Here is a 21,593-nt window from a genome sequence, read left to right on the forward strand (position 1 = left end):
TTCATACTAGTGAGGTGGATGAAGAGTTGTGTAATCCAGCATGTCACTAGGCATATGATCTCTGGCATACAATGACACGTTTCCTATCGCTTTGTGAAATAATGAGATCTTAATTGAAGAAAATTCAGGTGGATGGAGTACTTTGATTTATATATTGTGTTTTCCTGGTAAAGCTGTGCAGATTTCGGGTTATACAATAAATCATTTATGGTTTATCTCTTTAAGTGAAAGAGAAGCTAAATGCTTACTGAACTTCAATAATATAATCAATATTTAGAGGGAGGAAAAAAAGTTCTTATTCGATTTTTACTTGGTTTATTTTTAAGGACCAACTTTTATTTGTTGATTAACAAACAAATGAAATGCCATTAACTAGAGTAACATTACCCCCCAAACACATTCTTCAAGTGACTTATTTTTCAATTTAGAAACAACACTTAATAAACCAAAAGTTAAATACATAAAAAATAGTTCAAAGTATTAAATTTCACCGTAAATCACAATTAGTCTAAATTGTAATTACTTGCTCAACATAATCTCAAGTTTATTTTTTAAAAAAATACCAAAAGTAATATAAATTTAATATGCTTACAATTCCGTTTGATTCAATTCAATTTTGAACATAAGATCCAAAAATCAATCGAAATTGAATAAAAGGACAACTTTTTTGTTGTCAGTTTATTCAGGATTTGATTTGGCACCAACGGGCTCTAGAAGCCCTTACATTTTGTTGTCAGTTTTATTCAGTATTTGATTTTTATACAAATAGAAGCCCTTACATTTTTGTTGTCAATTCCATTATTTCCCCCTTTTCCCAGCAACATACACTTCCACCCTTTCTCCATTCCCACCTCTCTATCATCAGCCTCGAAAGCCTCAACTGTGTATGCCTGCAATCAAGAAAAAAGAAAAATTGTATGAGCAGAAATACTCACAGTCTAATGTACAGAATGGGTCCTCAAAAGTTATTGCAAGAACCAGGATACTTTTTTTTACACAAGTAATTGTCAGCATTAATCAGCAGGAATTTCCAGAATCATACAAATAATTTGCATACCAATCATTAATTGAAAGATTGGTATGCAATTCCAATCTCCAAGACCATTTCCAAGACAAAGTGAACCTAGAGAAACAACAATGATAAAAAAAAGCGTTAACAAAATAAAATGAATAAATAATACATATACTGCTAATATCTAAGATGATTTTTAATTGGTTGACATTGCAAAAACTTTTACACTAACAATGCATACTTATCAAACTCGAATAAAAAAATAAATCGCATATGCGCTAACAATGTTGTTATCTAATCACAAACTGTTATACATGATATGTACTTTTATCATAATTTTATTAAAAATCACATTAACAATGATTTCTTATTTACTAGTGACGGTGTAGAACTTTTTACAGAGATATTACATACCTATTAGGCTCCAAAAAAGAATATCATGCAAAATCAAATTATGTTTCCATAAACTCATTCTTAGTAAAACATCAATACCTTCATGCCTCCCTTTTGAGATCAGGCACATAAGAAAAGGTCCCCATGAGATATCTCAGTAAAATCAGCATTTATTAGGCAATTGGGCAAATGTTCCTGCATTGGGGCTACACCCCACAACCATCATCTTCTTGAAGACAGAAAAGGCTCGATCTTTGTTTCCTGACTTACTATGCCCACGAATGAGAGCATTATAAGTGAAGACATTTGGTTCAAGACCCATAAGTTGCAGTTCCTCAAACATCTTTCCTGCTTGGTCCACCATTCCAGCATTTCCAAAATGGATAATCAATGCATTGCAAGTATAGAGATCAGGAGAAATTCCCCTATTCTTCATTTCACTTAAAAGAGAAAGAGCTACCTCCAACCTACATGATTTTCCAAGGCCATTGATCATAAGATTGTAAGAAACAGTATCGGGGATCAAGGCCAGTTAACTTTAGCTCCTCAAAGGCCAGTTAATTCTATTCCTATCCAGAGATACTTGCAGGACACTATGAGGTGGAAAGCTGAATCTAGTGGTGTGTACTCCACCAAGTCAGCTTATAGATTAATGCTGAACAACAATGCCTCAGGTTCGGATGTCAGCATCTTCAAATTAATTTGGAAGTTGAAAGTTCCTCCAAGAGCAGCAGTCTTCACTTGGAGACTTCTTAAGGACAGGTTACCCACTAAGGGTAATTTGCTAAGAAGAAATGTGCTTCTCCAAGATGAAGGGTGCCCTCTCTGTGGTCAAGAGCAGGAGGAAGTGGGTCACCTCTTTTTTAATTGTAAAAGGATTATGCCCCTGTGGTGGGAATCCGTGGGATGGGTCAGGGCTGTAGGACCTCTTCCAGCTTCCCCAGCAAGCCATTTAGCTCAATTTTGTGAAGGATTTGGTGTTAATATAAATCAAAGCAGATGGTGTGGGTGGTGGGTGGCTCTAACTAGTACCATATGGCACCATAGGAATATCTTGATCTTTCAAGGAAAACCTTTTGATTACTCTAAAGTCATGGAGGAGGCTATGTTTACAGCTTGGTCTTGGATAAAAGCTAGAGAGAAAGGTTTCAACAGTAGTTTCAACCATTGGTCCTCTAATATATCGGAGTCCTTTGGTTAACCTATGTGGTGATGTTCTCTTGATGGGTTAGTTTGGGTTATTTTGGGAGGCAGCACCAGAGGTGCTTTGTATTTTCTTTGTTCAGTACCACTTGTACTGTTTTATCTAAATCAATAATATAATATATATTTCGCCTTCCAAAAAAAAAAAAAAAGTAGTGCACAGCATCATCAACTCTACCAGTCATGAACAGACACTCTACAAGAATGGTATAAGACTTCAAGTCAGGCCTTATCCCTTCCTTAACCATCCTTTTGAACAAATCACAAGCAATATTAACGTTGCCTGCTTTCCCAAATCCATTGATAAGAATATTATAAATAGCACAATTGGGCTTGCATTGATATGGCATCTCCTCAAAAATCTTCATTGCTTCCTCCGATCTTCCAGCCTTTAAAAGGCCACCTATAAGAGGGCCGTATGACCAAGGAGTGGGAAAGAAATCAACACTTACGATTTCATAATATAAATCTAATGCCTTGTTTATGCTATTAGATTTCACAAGGGCAGAGATGATAATATTATGGGTTATAATATTGGGCCTGCATCCCCTACAAAGCATCTCATTGTACAGTTCAAAAAGTTCATCAATCCTCTTAGATTTGCCATGAGCATCAAGCTGCAAGTTGTAGGTGAAATTATTTGGACAACAACCTGCATTCTTCATCTCAACAAAAAGTTTCAAAGCTGCTTCAGTGATATTACATCCAAGAAACCCATCCATCAAGCAGTTATATGATTCTGGGGTTGGGTGAATTCCCAAAGTTTTGGTGAATTTATCAAACAATTGTTTAGCATCTAGAGCCTTCTTTTGCTTATACAGGACTCTAACAAGAGTTAATATCAAATTATCATCCTGGCAAATAGAATTGCATACCAATCCTTCGGCAAATGAAATGGCCTCTTCTATTTCAGCTTCAATCAAAATACATTTCATTAATTCTCCCCAGACTTGATTACCGACTGTAAACCTGACTGATGTACAAATTCCATGACAATCTTGATCGCATCCTCAACCCTTCCATCCTTTACAACACCAGGAAGGAGGGTGTACAAAGTTACATGATCAGGGGAGAGAAATTTCTTCATTTGATGGTAAAACCAGAATGCATAACCAGCTCTACCTTCTTTGAGCAAGCCATAGATGATAGTGTTATACGTCAGAACATCAGGATTACAGTTCATAATTGTCATTCTACAGAACATTATTTTCAAGGCCAAATCAACTGCATCGTTCTTGCAAAGACAATCGAGGAGTACGTTAAAAGTCACCGTGTTTGGAGGGCATCCAGACTCTTTCATACTCCAAAACAAATCAAGGGCCTTTAAGAGTTTTCCCTCTTTCCCTAAACCAGTAAGTAAAATGTTGTATGTCACAACTGTAGGAGCTAGCTTCAAGTCCTTCAGTCTTGCAAGCATTTGCCATGCTTCATCAACTCGGCCAGCCTTGTAAAGTGTGTCAATTAAAGAATTAACTACAATTATATCTGGTTCACACCCTTTGCTTAACATCTCAGTCAAAAGTTTTGTGGCTATGTCTATTTGTCCTGCTTTGCTGTAGCACTTCATCATCATGTTATAGGTTACTGAGTCCGGTGAAAGCCCACAATTGTGAAGAACATTGAATATATCTTTTGCTTCTCTGATCCTACCCATTTCAGCAAGACTATATAAAGATGCATTACATGCTGCTATACTAGGCATAATGCCTCTCTTTTTGATTTTTTCAAAGGTGTCAAGAGCTTTTTCAGGATCCCCCAACTTTGCATAATAGTCAATGAAAAGAATGTATGAATAAGCAGTAGGTTCAACACCCAAAGATTCCATATTGTTGAAAAGCTCTAATTCCTCATCTAATCTTCTCAGGTTCAAAAGCCCAGAGATCAGCGTGTTGTAAGTATGAAGATTTGGAAAAATTCCTTTCACTCTCATCACATCTAACATATCAAATGCCTGATCAACTTTTCCAGACTTGCATAAAGCCCAGAGACTTGCCTGATCAAACCATCAGCCTCCATCTCACTCCAGCATCTTTTCACTGTTTCTAAGTCGCCATAGTTACCAAACTTGCTCATTAAAGTAATGTAAGTTACCACCACATCTGGTTTGTGACTGCTAGCTCTCATCTTTGTATATAATTCCTTGGCCTTATCTAGTTTCCCTGCAGCACAAAGTGCATCAATTAGAACTGTATAAGTGACAACATCAGGCCCACATCCTTCATCATCCATTGTCTTTTAAAATCCCATATGCATCATCAATTATCCCCGCCCTCCCAAGCACTCTAATACATATGGTATATGTGTAGATATTTGGCCTCAAACCCAAAGTTTTCATCTCTTCTAATAAATCCATAATGGTTCTGGTGTCCCTTCTCCTCCCCAATGCTACTACCATCAATGCTGAGTAGGTCTTCATGCTAGGCTTCATCCCTTCCGAGATCATTCTTTTGTAAACCTTCAAAGCCTCTTTACAAAAGCCAGGTTGGAGCAGGAAATGAATCAGTCCATTATATGAATATGCATTCAAGACAAACCCAGCTTGCCTCATCTTTCCAAGTGCAAATGGTGCTTGTCGAATCCCACCTTTAATCGAAAGAGCCTTAAATATAGTCAGGTATGTATTTGGATTCCGGTTAATTAGTTGCTTTTGCATCAAATCAAAGACGAAGACCATATCCTCAACCCTCCCATGAACCCTCAAGAACTCAAGCATGTAATTGCATGTTTCAGGGGTATGCACAATATTGGGCAACAGGGAAACCATCTTAAAGTATGAAAGAGCAGAATTTGGATCCGAAAAAGACTTCAGAACGCCAATAACTTCTTCAGAAGACACACTACTTATGCTCTTACCATTCACCACAACTACCTCATGGGCACATCTTGTCTCAAACACACGAAGACCCAATTGTCTCTTTCCATGTTTCTTCCAATTTACCAAAGACCCATTTGGAAAAGATTTCATTTTGACAAATGGGATCCCTCCAAAGAACCCATTATTGCTCATAACATAAACATTGGTGTCACTAGAAGCACAAGAGGACAAATTGCTACTACACATGGTTGAAGAACAGAGCACTAAGACAGCCATAGAAACGCAAAAGTCCAATAATAATCAACGAAAGGAGAGTCTGAAATTCAGAACAAGCACACTGAAGATTAGATAATAGCAAATCAAAACTGTATGAACCTGTCACCGGAACTGGGTATACAAAGTGAGCAGAGCAGATAGTAATCGTTAATCAGTGACAGAGAAAAAGCCAAAGCGCATGATTAGCTTTGCTGTTCGTAAGTGTTCCATCAAATTTCGGTTTGGATATTTTTGCCACCAAAATCAGCATGTTCCGGGTAAGGTTTACCCTTGTGGTTGTTAGGTGAAAGGTGAGGATAGAATTATTAGTGAAACTTTATGGTATCAATTATCAGATTAATTGTACATGTTTATTGGATAAATGTTAATCAGCACATTAAAATGTATTCCAAAGTTGGTGAACCACTAGTTTCGCCACAGCGATGAGGTTGTGTAGTAGTATCTACATGGTCATAATTTTTTTTATAGGTAGAAATCAAACTATATCAGGATTATTTATAATAATTCATATATATTATTTAATTAATTAAGTTAGATTCTTTAATTACATAGTGATAAGTTTCTAATTTAATTGTTTCTTTTACACAAGCGCGCACAATGATTTTTTTATTAAATATATTATTAATGGTTTTTTAAAAGGCAAACTCTAAATCTCAATGATGTCATTGATTAACTTTCTAATTAAATGATATTAATCAAGTTACATGTTTAGATATTAGTTATATTTTTCGTCTCTAAAGTAGTATTTCAATTGTATATAATCTTGGTCCTTCAGTCTCTTGTCTCACAAATCCTTATCAATCGTCATGTTAACTACCACTTTAACATGTGATTCTTAACATACCATATCCACAAAATTAAAAAATATATATATATAACGGTAGATTAATTAAGGAATCCAATTGTCACATGAAAAAAAAAATCTAGAACCCAATTAGCACAATTAAAAATGAGAGATTAAAATCAACAATACTTCAGGTACGAAAAGTGAAATTAAACTTATATATAAATAGGTATCAAAAGCTAATTCAACAAGCCGAAATTTTTGGAAATTGTTTTCATAGAATAGTTTTCAAATTATACATGATGTTTTTTTTTCTATATGCTTGATCTTGTTTTTTTCTCCTTAAAAACTATTTTAAAATTAAAACTCAATTTAATTTAGAAGAAATTATTCAAGATAGCAAAGATGGAATAAGGGAGAAAAAGAGAGGACAAAATGGAAAAGAGAACTGGTTTTTCTTTTACAATTAAAAACTAATTTACTCATTTTTTTTCCTAAAAAAGTACTTGTTTTTCTCTTTTCTATAAAGACTTAAATATCACAAATAGAATTAGTTAGCACAATTAAAAAGTTTTCTCGTTTTAATTTGAAATATAAAAAAAATATTTCAAAGTCTTACGATATTGAGATTAAATTTGGTTTTGATTGTTCTCTACTGTTTACCCAGCAAATGATAATGATGATTGATTGTTGGTCGACCAACACAGGTGCCACTGACAAGCTCTCTCACAAATCCATGGGGTGGGAAGAAGAGAAAAAGAGACATGCTTTTTTGTTTTGGAAAAAAAATAACAAATAATAATTGAAATGTCAGAAACTGATACCTTTGTCGTTGCTTGCCAAATTTTCTTGAAGTGAAAGTCATATATGAAAGTAGCTTCAACAGTGAACGTTTCCAACAAAAATTGACCATTTCACACATACAGAATCAATCCATTTGCCACTCCTGCAAGTCGAAGTCAGTCTAATAAGTTTTGTGTAATTTTTATTTCATGATATAAAATATTGTAAAAATTTGTCATCTTATTTTATACATAATTTCTCATTCTCATTTTTAATTTGTCAATCTCAATAATTCTTCGATCCCAATTTTAATTGTAATTTATTTATTTCTTGTCAAAGGAATCCAAATTAATTAAATTGATAAGTTTATTACAATTTGTAACAAAATTATCAAATGTGTCATTCGAACAGAAATGTTCAAAATCCTCTCTCTTTTTTTTGTTCTTGTCATCACCACTGAATTTTATATAAATTAATCAATTTTCTTCCACGGCAAATTCTCAATCTTTTCGTTTAATTCTACCATTAGAAAAAAAAAATAGAAGAGATTTCACATGTTTAGCCTGTCATAAAATAACTTAGATCCAAAAACTAAAGATGCTCTACTCACTTTCTAATGACAGAACGATTTGCATTGGGAAAAAAAAAAGTGATATGCGTAAAAAATAAGTTGAATAATTTCATTTTACCCTCACTTTGTACACTTAATAAGAACTACAAGGAACATCCATATAATAGAGATGGGAAATGGGAAGGAATAGCAGACTGACTTACTTCATGTATATATTGAAGATGAATTTTAGCGCAACTGTTCTATTCAATTAATAAAGCTATCTCTCATATTTTGATATATGATTATTTGAAAAATATTATATATTCACTACACAAAAGAATAGATCCACAAATCACAATAACTTCTTCACCATGAGATGGGGGTAAATCTCATTCACATGAGAAAACACACATACATAGATGGGGGTGAGTCTCATTTACATGAGAAAACCCACATAAATAGCCAAAACTCCAAGAGCAGTGAGAAGGCCAACTTGAAACGTTGAGGCACTGCTAGTAGGAGCAACAGCGGGACCCTCGAACTCTGCTGGAGAAGGTGTTGGTGCTGGAGAAATAATGGCAGTGAATGTGTGCCTTGGAGACATTACCACCACAATCAACTTTTGCCCCTTCTCACAGTGCCCCTTTGATCCACTGATGAAGTAAAATGGACCAGGATGTTCAAGCTTCACCTTAGTGTTTCCATCATTGTACTCTTTGATGGGGTTGGATGTGCTGCAATTAGCATAATCTTCCCTTGTTACTTCCAACACTGAGTCCTTCCCACTCTCATATTTCCACACTGCCAAATAAAGATAGGTGTTACTGATGAATGACTATGGGTAAAATATATTAGATTCACAATTTTTAAGACAATGATTTTGGTATTTGTAGTTTTGTATAATAATGAGTAAATTTCAAACATAGATATTACAAAGAGGAACAAAATTTACCAATTACCAAGATATCATAAATAAATATAAGGATTAAGATGACAAAAAATTAAGGGTCTAAAATACATTTTAGGCTAATTAAAAAAAAGGGTAAGTTTTGAAATTGAATATTGTGAAATTACCTAGATGATCGCCCACTCTGAAACGAGACCTTTCAGCCCATTGATTGAGGGTATCTGATTCAGAAGATGGAATCTTCCAAGCATCTATTTTGCCTCCAACCAATAGCTCCTTAGCTGCTGAGAATCCAAAGAGAAGGAAAAGGAACAAAAGAGAAGCAGAGGAACCAGCCATGGCCTTTTGTTTTTTGAGAAGTGAAAAGGGTGTGTGAAAGCTTTTACCTTTCTTGCACACACAAGCACAAAGTGGTGGGTTTGCATTAGTGGGGGTGTTTGGAGTGTTGCATTTATGGTGTGATGAAGAACAGGGGAGAAACTAGCCGTTGAGACTTAGAAGACAGCACAGCATGTGTGGGGCTACTGAATGTTCTGGATATTGGTGGACCCTGTGTCATTGTAACGGCTATAACAACGGTAAAAAAAAAAAAAAAAAACATGGTACTGATGGACGATAATAATGGAATTTGGAATGCACTCAACCCTAAAACTGACACTGCAAGAGACAAATGCAGTTGTAAACTCTAGAAACGGTAATTTAACATCGAAAATGGAAAAGTGTAAACACCACATTCTGTTGAAATGGTCCTTTTTTTTTTTCTACCGAAGATAGTATGTGTATAGATTTTTAACATTAAATGAGTTTGGATTAGGAAATGTGTTTGGGAAGTGTAATTTAAAATCCAAAATAGAAACTGTAAACACCACATACACTGTTTAAAATGAAACGGTCCCCCCCACTCTTTTTTTTTTTTTACCGTAGATACTATCTGTAAAGATTTTTAACATTAAATAAGTTTGGGTTAGAAAATGTGTGTTTGGGAAGTGTAAATTTAACATCGAAAATGGAAAGTATAAAACACCACGCGCTGTTAAAAATGAAATTTTTTACTGTATATATTATTTGTAAAGATTTTTAACATTAAATAAGTTCGAATTAGGAAATATGTGTTTGAATCACCCTTTGATCAATGAGAAGATAGGTGTTTTTTTTCTCTCCAGCCATCAAGTTGGCTCAGGGTAAAGTAATATTTCTAGTCAAAAGTCAAAACCCTATTTCTAAGGTAGGAATCGGTGTTAAACATGCAATGAAAAATGAAATCAGAATAAAATAAACAGGCTTAAGTATGTATCTATTTTAGGGAGTTTACATTTTTCAATGCTCCTCATATTGATTTCGCATTCAACATACTCAAAAAAAATATGAATCTAAATTCTATACATCTATTTCACTTATTCTGCACTTTTACATATTTGAGAGATCTTTTGATTTTATTTTTGTATTGAGTTGTGTGTTGTATTTGCTATTTATATTTTTTGGTTTAATAATTTTTATAATTAAATTTTATTTTTTAAGTATCATTATTGTCATGTTAATATAAAAAACACATTAAAAAAACAGAAACAGAAACAAGTAATGAGTTTGAATTAAATATATGTACATAGATATCAAAAATACTTTATCGCCCTAGAAAGTAGCAAGTGCCAAATCTTACTGACTGCCATATCATGAATTCCTTTTTCTGTACGTTTGTTCTATCCTAACAAAATAAAGATAGCTTCGGATATAAGTTGAGTTCAAAAAATAATTAACCACTTAAATATTTATTCATCAATTAAGAAATTCTTATACTCTACTTAAAATATATTATTTTTATGTCTCAAATGTTTTTATTTATTTATTTGTATTTTAAAATAAATACTTATTTATACAAGTCACTTAACACATTTCAGTGTACGTCAATATACACATTCCATTATATTTTTCGTGAAAAGTGTTGCAATATTTTCAAATTAATCAAGAAAGACAAAAATATACAAGAAAAAAAAAGTTATTTTCAAGATAAAACTGGCACTATCTTGTTGTTTCTTGCCCTGTAACATGCTCCATTTCAATTTGTGTTGATCATGATCGATGACTATTGTCTAGCACAGACATAAAAAATAACAATTGCATTTTTTTTTAACTTCAGTTGAATTTCGGAGAACGAAAGCTGTCTCCAGCCAATGTAACAATCTTGATCCAGATCTGATTTCTTGGTAGTACTAAGTTGTCGGATGTGGAAGAGTAAATCATAGAATGCACTCCCAAGAAGAATAGGATATACGATTTAGATAGGGAGGGATACTGGTACGGGTCCTCATAATTTCATCACATATTTACTTTCATTCCAAACATGGTCAGACATTCAAGCTCAAGTGCTTGAACGTTGATGATATTTGATTTCTATCGAGATAACTGCTCTAATAATATAACATCTGCCACAGGAGTAGAACCAACCTAAAATCTCTGTATTCAAACGAGAATCCTACTTTGACAGACAATTAAAATAAAATGATACTGAAACAAAAGAATAACTGTCGTCGCAGTTCAAAATTGTATAGAATAGGTTACATTTGAACATGCTAGTACCTGAATATCAAAATCCTTACACAAACTGTCTTCACCCTTTAAGAGTATAGTAGATTGACCCAAACCGCTAACTGCTATATCTAATCAATTTTGACTGAGGAGTAGATGAGCCTAGTGAACCAAAAGCATGCATAAAATCCGATGGTGCCGGTTACCACAAAAAATGCGTAAGACGCTATAAGCATGTACCCAAAGTAGAATATTGCAGATACCAACTTTGTGATTTCAAGCTTGGTGAAGAAGTAGAAAGTTGCATAAAGAAAGAGGTAAAGTGCGGAGGAACCAGAGGTAAGGTATGACCGCCACCACCACAAATAATCCTCACTGCACAACTGGAAGTAGCAGAGCACAATGGTTATTTCAGCACAAGTGACAATGAGAATGATGAAGACCAAAAAGAGGAATCCGAAGATGTAGTAAAACTGATTCAACCAGATTGAGGTGAGAATGAAGAAAAGCTCAATGAAAACAGCTCCAAATGGGAGTATTCCACCAATCAGGACAGAGAAAACTGGGTTCATGTACCACGCCTGCTCAGGAATCTGCCTTGGGATCTTGTTCGTTTTCACAGGATTCTCAATCGCAGGCTTCTTGAATCCGACATAGCTACCCACAAAAACAAGTGGAACTGAGATCCCAAACCATAAAAAGATCAGAGCAAACATTGTGCCAAATGGCACAGCTCCTGATGATTTTTGGCCCCATATGAGAGCATTTAAAACAAAGAAAATGGTAGAGACAACTGCAGGGAACATGGTTGCAGTCCTGAGGGCAACTTTTTTCCACTCCGACCCTTTGAACATTTTGTACAAGCGAGTTGACGAGTACCCAGCAAATATTCCCATGAAAACCCAAAGCAAGAGCATGGCTGTCATCAGCCCACCTCGGTTTGAAGGAGAAAGGAACCCAAGGACAGCAAATATCATGGTTACTAGTATCATGCCGAAAAACTGAACACCAGTTCCAACATAAACACACAGCAAATCTGAGTTGTTGGGGGGCCTAAATACATCACCATGGACAAGCTTCCAACCAGTCTCCTCTTGGGCTTCTTCTTGGGTCTCAAGCTCATTGTACTTTGCAATGTCACGGTACAGTGTCCTCAGCATAATCATTGCCACCATGCCAGAAAGGAAGAGAACAATCATTAATGAGTTAACAATTGAGAACCAGTGGATTTGATCATCATTCATTAGCAAATAGGCATCCCATCTTGAAGCCCACTTCACATCACTCTCCTGAAGGTACCAGCCAAAGGCAATAGCAGATAATAAGAAATACAGCCCACAATCACATTTTATCATAACAACAAAAAAAGGCAGATAACATTAATTCTCTGAGAGAAAAAAATTATAAACATGCTCATTAGTGCAAGAGAGTTTTTAATATTTTATCTCATCTCCCTAGCCATAAACCAGCTTTTCCGCTCAAACCATATGCCTTAACTTCTTGGCTTATGCCAATAACCAATTCTAAAGTATGAAGTACATCACCAATTTATCATCTCCATAAACTCACCTGGAATTCAACATCATATGTGAAGATAATTTCCTTGCCCTCTTCAACCTCTTGGGGACTGTTGGAGTTGACAACTGTGTGTTTAGCATGAGGGTCACAGGTTGTCAAACGAGTCGTTTTTACATCAAATTTACCTTCGTATTCATGTTTAACACTGCAGATCAACATCCAGATTTGAAAAATCACTACTAAACATCACAAAAGGATGAAACAATTAAAAGGGAAACCCAATACATGAGATTCCTATAATTTGTAGAAAATTAAATGGAATAAATTAATATGACAACAAAAAAATAATGACCTGAATGGTGTAACCTCAAAGCCCACAATTCTAGCAGATTCAGTTAGCATGTCTTTATGGTACTTAACAGTAAATGCCAAATGGTTGTGAATAAAGTATTTCTCCTCCTTGCTCTGCGAATTCAGACAAAATAAGTAAAAATACTAACCGGCATTCATAACAATGGCCATAGTGCTATAAAATAAAGACCATACCCCACTATACTGCCCTTTGAGTCCAACAAGAAAACCAAGCTGATAGGCAGTTGAATCCTGATCAGTCCGTTTCAAGGGAAAAACTAGAGGAAGGTTATCTAGGATCCTGTGCATGAAAGGCATAGCTACTATAAGATACATACCTACCATGATTGTACTAGAATACTTGTTGAAAATGATAGATCAATTATAGTCATAACATACATGTTCACCCGATACTCATCACTGATCTTCTCTTTGAACTCCTTAGCAGTTTTAGCATCAAGTTTAAGATTACACAGAATATTGCACATTTGTGGCTCACGCATTTTAAACTGCAAAATACCACTGAGTCAGAAATCAGTTCATAACCATGACAAAATTAAGGGAACTCGAAAGTTTAAAAAGAATGGGAAAAAAAAAGAGCTTGAAAATGAATAACCAGTTAACCACTCACATAGTTAATTAAGTCAATAAATGATCACTCATTAACTAATATTTGAACATGGTTAGCAAATTTAGCAGTAAATTGTTCCTAAACTGAAAATATATCATCTAGAATTCCTTTCTTGTCATTGTCACAAAAATTAAACTGATAAGAGACAACAAGTAAGACTGACCACATAGAGAGAATTTTCAATACGGTCACCACGAAGTACTTCCCCAAGATTTTCTGCACTATCCTGTATTTTTAATGGGGCACAATAGGGAAGTGAATAATATGAATAAGGAAGCTGGGTCTTCGTTGATGTTAATTTATTTACTTTCACTTGCAATGAATCTCCCTGCAGCAAAGAAATAAGTAAAAAGTCAGTTAAGGACTTGCGAAGTAGATCATTAATTCAGAATATTCCTCACTTTGTCCAGCTTACAAGGGTACAATTGACAAAAAGACAGGTAGGGGTACAGGCAATTCTTTAGAAGGGGATACACAACAGTAGTCAAATAGATTTTTCCATCCTTTATAAGCGCCATTGTAGTTGCTAACAAAATTTCAAAGTGATACTATGCAAGAAATTCAACTGTGCAAAATAATCTGATGACATATCCTTTATTATTAGAAACAACAGAAAGGAGGGGAAGATTAAAGTTATAAAAATAACGTGGTAGTAAACAAAGGTGAAATGAAAACAGATTACATATACTAGAAAGATAGAAGACAAAACTCAAGAGACAAAAGTTAGTATTTTTTTCTGTAAAGCTTTAACCGATTACATCAATTTGTCAATACAAATAAGTGCAATAAAGGTACTACAGCTACACGCCTCTACAAAGAAGTCCAATTCTCTAACATCCTTTAAATTAAAGCATCCATCATAGGATTAATTCATCAATAAAAATAAACAGTGCAATGTTAACCAAACTGTGACCGATAAAACGCAAGACAGGTAATATAAATAAAAAAATTGACTTCGAAATCTCTCAGGAAGCAATAGATACACAAACAGAAACAAACAAACGTACGAAAAAAGCACCAACTCTTTCGGCCTTACGAAGTGAACGTTTCTTCATCAAAGAGATCTAATAAAACTAAAACTCAACACTCCATATAACCCACCATTTCCAGCTCCTCTATCGAGTCTTCAACAAAATAGAAACAACTTCATAATGAAAAAGAAAAACCTAGTATCGATCCAATCCAACTCAGATCTCACTTCTTCAGATTCAAACACGGATCGAGGAACGAGAAAATAACCAATTGACGGGTTAGGGTCAAATTGAAGGGTTACCTTCTGGAAATCCTGTGGAGCGACGCCGGGGAGGTAGAAGCAGTGAGAGCCATGGATGAGAAGCAGAAGAACCGCAGAGAACGCTACGAGAGATCTCCAAAACGCCATGGCTTTCGTGATCCAGATCCAGAAGAAGCTATTTTTTTCACGCGCTTCGAGTTACGAAGAAGCGTAATCGCGACCACACACGGATAGAAGAGGACTCGGTGCTTGATTTTCTCCGGTTATTACAATCTGGTACAGTTACTGCCTTCTACTTTATATATAAGGTTGCCCCCTTTGTGCTTCCAGTTGAATTGACCCAACGCTTTTTTTTAAATACTTATTTTCGTCCTTTTTCTTGAATTTATAAAAAAAAAACAATAAATTAGTTTGATTATTAATTTTTTTTTCATTAATTTAAATAATTGTCTATACCTGTTGGTGATGACTGTTATCATGTGTTCATGTGATTGTCTCAAGTCATATGCATGTTTAATTACCACTTTGACTTTTCAATTTGGTCCATAGACGTGTTATTTTAGTCTCTAAATTTAATCACATGTTATAAGTTACAAATATATCATCTATGACATTAAACATAAAATATAATTTATTTATAGTAATGTTGAAGTATATAAAATAAAATAAAAAGGTGAAAAATAAAAATTTTAATTTCATCTTAAATTTTGCTCAAATAAAATTATTCATTTTATATATCTTTGTTTTTAAATTTCATCATTAACTAAATAAATATACTAACTTTTAAAAATAAGTTATTTATATTTATATATTTACATAATACACATTTTTAATTTGATTGTTATAAAAAAATAATTTAATTCTCATATGTTTATTTATTTTCAGTTTAGTTATGTTGTTATTTGTTATAATATTATCTGTTGAAATTCTAACTTAATAAAATATAATTAATTAATTAATAATAATTTCAAATATAAACATATAGTATTTCTTATTTGTATATTTGATGATTATTTTTCATTCATTTTTCATCAATAAATAATTGTTATCACTATAAATAAATGTCATCTATTAACATTATGCTAGCGAATAATATGTAGTTTGACACTTTATTAAAAATTCAAAAATGTTTTTAAAAAACTAAAATGACAATGCCTAGTAAAGTTCAAAGACCAAAATGTTACTGACTAATTGAGTTTAGGAACTAAAATGACAATAAATGATTAAATTTGGGATCAAATAAAAAGTTAATTTTCATGGAACATTTATCAATTGTCACATCATCATTAAAAATGTCACGTAAATACAACTATTTAATTCTCATATGTTTATTTATTTTCAGTTTAGTTATATTGTTATTTGTTATAATATTATCGGTTGAAATTTTAACTTAATAAAATATAATAAATTAATTAATAATGATTTCAAATATAAACATATAGTATTTCTTATTTGTATACTTGATGATTATTTTTCATTAATAAATAATTGTTACCACTATAAATAAATGTCATCTATTATCATTATGCTAGTGAATCATATGTAGTGTAACACTTTATTAAAAATTTAAAAATGCTTTTAAAAACTAAGATGACAATGCCCAGTAAAGTTCAAAGACCAAAATGTCACTAAGTAATTGAGTTTAGGAACTAAAATGACATCAAATGATTAAATTTGGAGATAAAATAAAAAGTTATTTTTCATGAAACATTCATCAATTGTCACGTCATCACTGAAAGTGTCACATAAATACAACTGTTTGAGTTAATGGAAAAAACCAACGTTATGACTAATTTGTCATATTTTTTGTAAATTTGGAAACAAAATTTTTATTTTTTATTTTTCAGGGAATTAACTGTCAACACCTAACAAATTCAAGGGCGAAAATTGGTATTTATCTTTTTTCTTTTTTCTCTTTGGACTCGAGGGCATAATGGGAATTATGAAGGAATTAATCAAAGTAAATTACACTCGTATCTCCTGTGTTTTTTTCAAATTGCATCTAACATCCTTCCTTTTTTGCACCCTACAAAAAATGCCTTAATTGTTTAACTCACATTATACTCAGACCCCCTCTCTCCTAAACACGGTTTAATAATTTAATAGAAAGTAGACACATATTGGTCACATGACTTTTAATGAAAATTTATGTCTAAAATATCCTCATCTTCTTTCTATCAATTCCATAAAAAACATGACACTATTTTCAACCTGAAAATATTTTAACACTCTTCATTTTTTTTCTTTTTTCTCTAATTGGACATGAACCCACCTTGTCGGTACGCATGTATTAACACCCTTTATTCTTCTTCTTTTTTAGTTCATTTTTTGTGCATTTTGAGTCATTTGGTTGTTGTGTTTTTGTTGAACGTATTCTCAACTATGCTTATTGATTGAATATGATCTTTTGCTTCAAATTTTAGTATTTTGTTCCTGCATTTGTGTTTTTAACTCCTTTTTTTGAAATATTTATTTTTTATGGCTAAGTGTTTGATATGATGTCTTAATTAAGAGTTGCATCTTCTTCAAATGTTACCAATAATGAAGCAAGAATCAAATGTTAAAGGAAAAACTGTTATTACTTTAAGAAAAGGTCCAAAAGTTCATTCAAAGAGTCAATTATTATTTTGTTACAGAGTATTTAATAAAGATGTTAGAACAATTTCATCTATTTACATATTTCATATTTCAGTTGACGTTAACAGAATGAGATAAAAGTAATGTAAAAAAAGGAGGGGTAATCGGGTGCAATTTGAGAAAAACATAAGAGGTATAAGTGTAACACATATGTTAGGACAATTTCTTTAGCTCACATATTTCAATTGACGTTAGTTAGTTAACGATGTTAACAGAAGAAGAGAGTAAACATAATGTAAAAAAAATGAAAAAAAATCAAATATAATTTGAAAAAAAAAAACTCAAGGATTTGAGTGTAATTTACTTAACTAATTAACCGAGCTTCTTCATTCATACGTAAGAAATCAGATCTGACAAATTGCAAGAAAATTAATAACTTCTTATTAATATTAGTGATTGTTTCAGATCATCCATGTTACCTTAATTTTTATAATTACTATTGAGATGTGAATTTTCCATTGTATAAATTACTAAAATTTAATTATGCGGGTGTGTGTTTGGTTTCATGTTTTCCTTCGTTAAATTTGAGTTTTGATTTGATTAAACATAATTATTTTGTGCATATTTAGATTAAAGTGAAGAGATAAGCATAAAAAAAATTAGTAAAGAGATGTCAAAAAAATATTTTTGTGTATTGGAATTTATAAAAGTATTTTTTAAAATTTTAACCCAAATATAAGAATTTAATGAGTATACATCGATAATATAAAATAGTTTTATATTTTTATTCGATTATAAGTTAGTGTTAGTGTAACTTTTAAATTTATTAATGTGAAAGTTAACAAATTTATCATATATAATAGTTTATGATCTGATAAAATTGAGATAAATTTATATAATAAGATTATTGACTTTTATCATAATAAATTTAAAAGTTATATAGAATGTGTCTAGTTGAATATTGATAAAATTAATTTTAAATGATATTAATTTTGGTTAAATTTTTTTTTTGAAATAATGTGGTTTGTATTTGTATATTTTTATTAATAAACAAATTAATAGTAAAACTCATTATGAAAAAAATATCCAAAACTAATTATAAAAATTACTCTAAATTACTTCATAAAATTTTAGATTATTCTCTTTCATAAAATTAAATATGTGAAAAATTATCTAAAATTAATTTTAGATTTAAAATTAATTTCTAAACTAATCATGCCATAGCACACAACGTATTTGAATATTTTTCATATCAATTAGCGAGTAGACACGGGAGTCGAAAGATACCTTCAGTAACTCCTGCAGAGAGTTACAAACATTGAAATCACATTTATTCATAATCAAATTTCATAAATGCGTATCTAAACATGCACCGACTTGATTTTAATGTCTCTTAAAAAGACTTGAATTAAATGGATTTTATTTTTCCTCCGGGATATAATGGTGAGCAATGTAGTAAATAATTTTAATGCTACTTGGTTGTGTTATAATTTCGATATCAAATTTTAGTATGTGAACAATGACGAGATCATTCGAATCAGATGCTGCCAAATTATAATGGATTTTTTTATTTTTATCAAACGGAATAAAAAAAGGGTGGAGGGGATTAGTTTGATTTCTCCCATGCAGAACAGAAGGATGAGTTGATATTATAATATACTGGTCGTCAAGTTGTTAAAATGCTCGAGTGCTGAGGGTGGATTGCCACTTTTGAAAATGAAGTTTTACATCTAAAGTTGAATTTGTGAGTTGTTAAATATTTATATTATAAATTCCATTTCTTATTTTTAAAAATAAGGCCTTCTATTATATTTGTTTATTTAAATATGTTTTTTCGCCCCCATCAAATTAAAAATATACATTTTCCATCCTTATAAAAATTTTAGTATATTTTTTATAAAAATAAAATGTATTATTTTTTGACAAGGTTAAATATTCGAATTTACTTGTATAATTTTCTCATATCAGTTATAAAAAAACTTTCTTTTAATATTAAAGAATTTTGGTCAGTTTATAATTTGTTTTTTATTCCCCTTTGCATATCTTAAAAGTGAAATCCAATCTCTAAAAATACTTTTTTTTCTTTCGATTTCTTATTATTTTAAGGAGAATGTTTAATGGAACAAAATTTATTAACACAAGCCTTATATGAGTTAGTGGGTGTTTGAAATCATCTTTCTAAAGTAAAAAACGCATGTCAAATCATAAGCTACATACCATAACTTATGCGTTAATGTGGAAATTGATGTAGTTTCAAGCATGTCCTTAATGTGACATTGTGGTGCATAATTTTTGTATTTTTTTTTTTAAAAACTACTTTCATATGATTCGTTATTTGAATTTCATTACATTTTTGTTCCTTTTTTAAAATGAATTATTTTAACCTTTAATATTAAGAGACTTTTGTAAATATTGAGTTTGTTAATTGATGCAAGGCATTGTTATCGCTTATGCAAGTCATTGGCTTAGTAACAAAAAAATTAGTAGTAGTTTATATAAGTTTTATTGATTCAAATCTTATATTGTTACCATTATCATATTATATATATATATATATGAATTTGTTAATGTATTTACGCTTTTTTTTATTTTTTAGTATGAATACATTAACAATCAATACTAAAAATTTATGACAAAGTTACATGTTAGTCTCTTTTGCTTTAGTTAATTTTAAATAGAAATATTATAATAATTTATTACTTATAAAAAAAAAACAAAATATTTTCTCTCTTCCCATCCTCACTCCATGTAGCACAAATTCTTTCTGCGCTCCACTCTCGTCACGTTGCAATTTGTAACCTGGGTGTTGATTTCATTCTTTCAACCTCACCAACATCATCCCTGATGCCCTATCCATTGTTTACTATGTCCTATTCTCTTAATATTGCATCACATTTTGTTTATTTCCTATATGTCTATTCATTCTCTGTGTTCCCACCCCCAATTTCTCTTATCCCACTGCCTTTATAAATTATAAGTACTACATGGATAATTTATTTTTATTATTATTTTAAAAAGTTTTAAAAGCCTAGAAGTTGTAGAAAAAGGATAAAGCTAATAAATTTTCATGTTATAATGAAATAAGTTGTTTATTATTAATAGCCACAATACTTTAAAAAAAAACACGGTAAAGTAGATATTGGAAGAGTTATGGAATAAGACAAAAAGATGATAATGGGGAGACATGTAACGTAACAAAAAAGGTGAAGGAGGAGGAGCATGAGAAAGACAATGGTTGGGGAGGGAAAAGAAAAGGAAGGGGGTGGCATGAAAATTAGAGATGATATAAAAGTAATTACAATACATGTGATAATAGTGCCATTTTACATGGACTAAATCAAACATATATTTTTAAAAACTAAGATAAAATTTGATATGATTACAAAGAAAAAAAAACATTTAGGTAATGATGCGACAATAACTATAATATAGTAATAATATTAAGAATATTTGTCATTAACCAACTCAACATTTAACAGATAAAATTCATTCACTTTTGAAGGGAAAAAAAGACTCAGACTAGACAGAAAATTAAGGATTATAACTAACTTTAGGGATTACAAACCATTTAAGTGTTCTTTTTCTCTTTGTGAAATGCAATTTCATCATTATTTAGCATTTTTTATATTTTTAAAAACTTTAAATTATTAATTATTTTTATTATTCTTTCTGTAACTTACTTGACCTGCAAAATCAAGAGAGAATGAATTTAGTTTGAAAAATTTTCACATAACTTTTATTGATTATCATGCTTAAGTAAACGAACTCGAGACAGTCATCATTTCTTAGAGATTTTTTAATTTGCTCTAAAAAGGTTAGAGCTAGAAACTACAAACGAACTCAACCATGTCTTTCTAAACTGCTAAATAAAATTTAATATTTTTGTTTAAGGTTATGTTTATTTGATTTTGAAAGGAAAATATTTTGAAGTTAAAAGATATTTCAAAAATATAATAGTTGGGCAAGTCTTCAGAAAAAATAAATTAAAGAACTATTTCAATATATTTTATGAGGTGAAAATGGTTTCTTCTAA

At 31.8% G+C, this 21,593-nt stretch overlaps 2 protein-coding genes and 1 pseudogene across 3 annotated transcripts; all 3 read right to left on the minus strand.

Annotated features, from left to right (window-relative positions):
* Window positions 1-510: 510 nt before the first annotated feature.
* Window positions 511-6,148, minus strand: LOC114408900 (annotated as a pseudogene). Its single transcript, XR_003665951.1, has 4 exons — window positions 2,741-6,148; window positions 1,505-1,941; window positions 936-1,123; window positions 511-890 (listed from the first exon to the last, which is right to left on the minus strand). The product of XR_003665951.1 is annotated as a pentatricopeptide repeat-containing protein At4g31850, chloroplastic-like (transcript).
* Window positions 6,149-7,974: 1,826 nt separating this feature from the next.
* Window positions 7,975-9,166, minus strand: LOC114408901 (early nodulin-like protein 1). Its single transcript, XM_028372106.1, has 2 exons — window positions 8,894-9,166; window positions 7,975-8,620 (listed from the first exon to the last, which is right to left on the minus strand). The coding sequence occupies exons 1-2, from the start codon at window positions 9,063-9,065 to the stop codon at window positions 8,256-8,258; spliced, it is 537 nt and encodes a 178-aa protein (XP_028227907.1). The 5' UTR covers window positions 9,066-9,166; the 3' UTR covers window positions 7,975-8,255.
* A 1,988-nt stretch (window positions 9,167-11,154) lies between these two features.
* Window positions 11,155-15,271, minus strand: LOC114408902 (transmembrane 9 superfamily member 8-like). Its single transcript, XM_028372107.1, has 7 exons — window positions 15,023-15,271; window positions 13,913-14,077; window positions 13,518-13,627; window positions 13,314-13,419; window positions 13,120-13,232; window positions 12,819-12,972; window positions 11,155-12,538 (listed from the first exon to the last, which is right to left on the minus strand). Exons 1-7 carry the CDS (start codon window positions 15,128-15,130, stop codon window positions 11,381-11,383), a joined length of 1,914 nt encoding a protein of 637 aa, XP_028227908.1. The 5' UTR covers window positions 15,131-15,271; the 3' UTR covers window positions 11,155-11,380.
* Between the last annotated feature and the right edge of the window lie 6,322 nt (window positions 15,272-21,593).

This window comes from Glycine soja, chromosome 4 (genome assembly GCF_004193775.1).
Source record: "Glycine soja cultivar W05 chromosome 4, ASM419377v2, whole genome shotgun sequence".
NCBI classification, from domain to species: domain Eukaryota; kingdom Viridiplantae; phylum Streptophyta; class Magnoliopsida; order Fabales; family Fabaceae; genus Glycine; species Glycine soja.

Bases quoted from the DNA above. Each gene is read 5' to 3' on its own strand.
- LOC114408901 (XM_028372106.1), bottom strand. From the start codon at position 9,065: ATGGCTGGTTCCTCTGCTTCTCTTTTGTTCCTTTTCCTTCTCTTTGGA. The intron at 8,621-8,893 runs GTAATTTCACAA...TTTATTTGGCAG, and splicing joins CAGAGTGGGCGATCATCTAG to TGTGGAAATATGAGAGTGGG.
- LOC114408902 (XM_028372107.1), bottom strand. From the start codon at position 15,130: ATGGCGTTTTGGAGATCTCTCGTAGCGTTCTCTGCGGTTCTTCTGCTT. The intron at 13,233-13,313 runs GTATGGTCTTTA...CTGAATTCGCAG, and splicing joins TCAAAGGGCAGTATAGTGGG to AGCAAGGAGGAGAAATACTT. The intron at 12,973-13,119 runs GTCATTATTTTT...GTTGATCTGCAG, and splicing joins TTTGAGGTTACACCATTCAG to TGTTAAACATGAATACGAAG.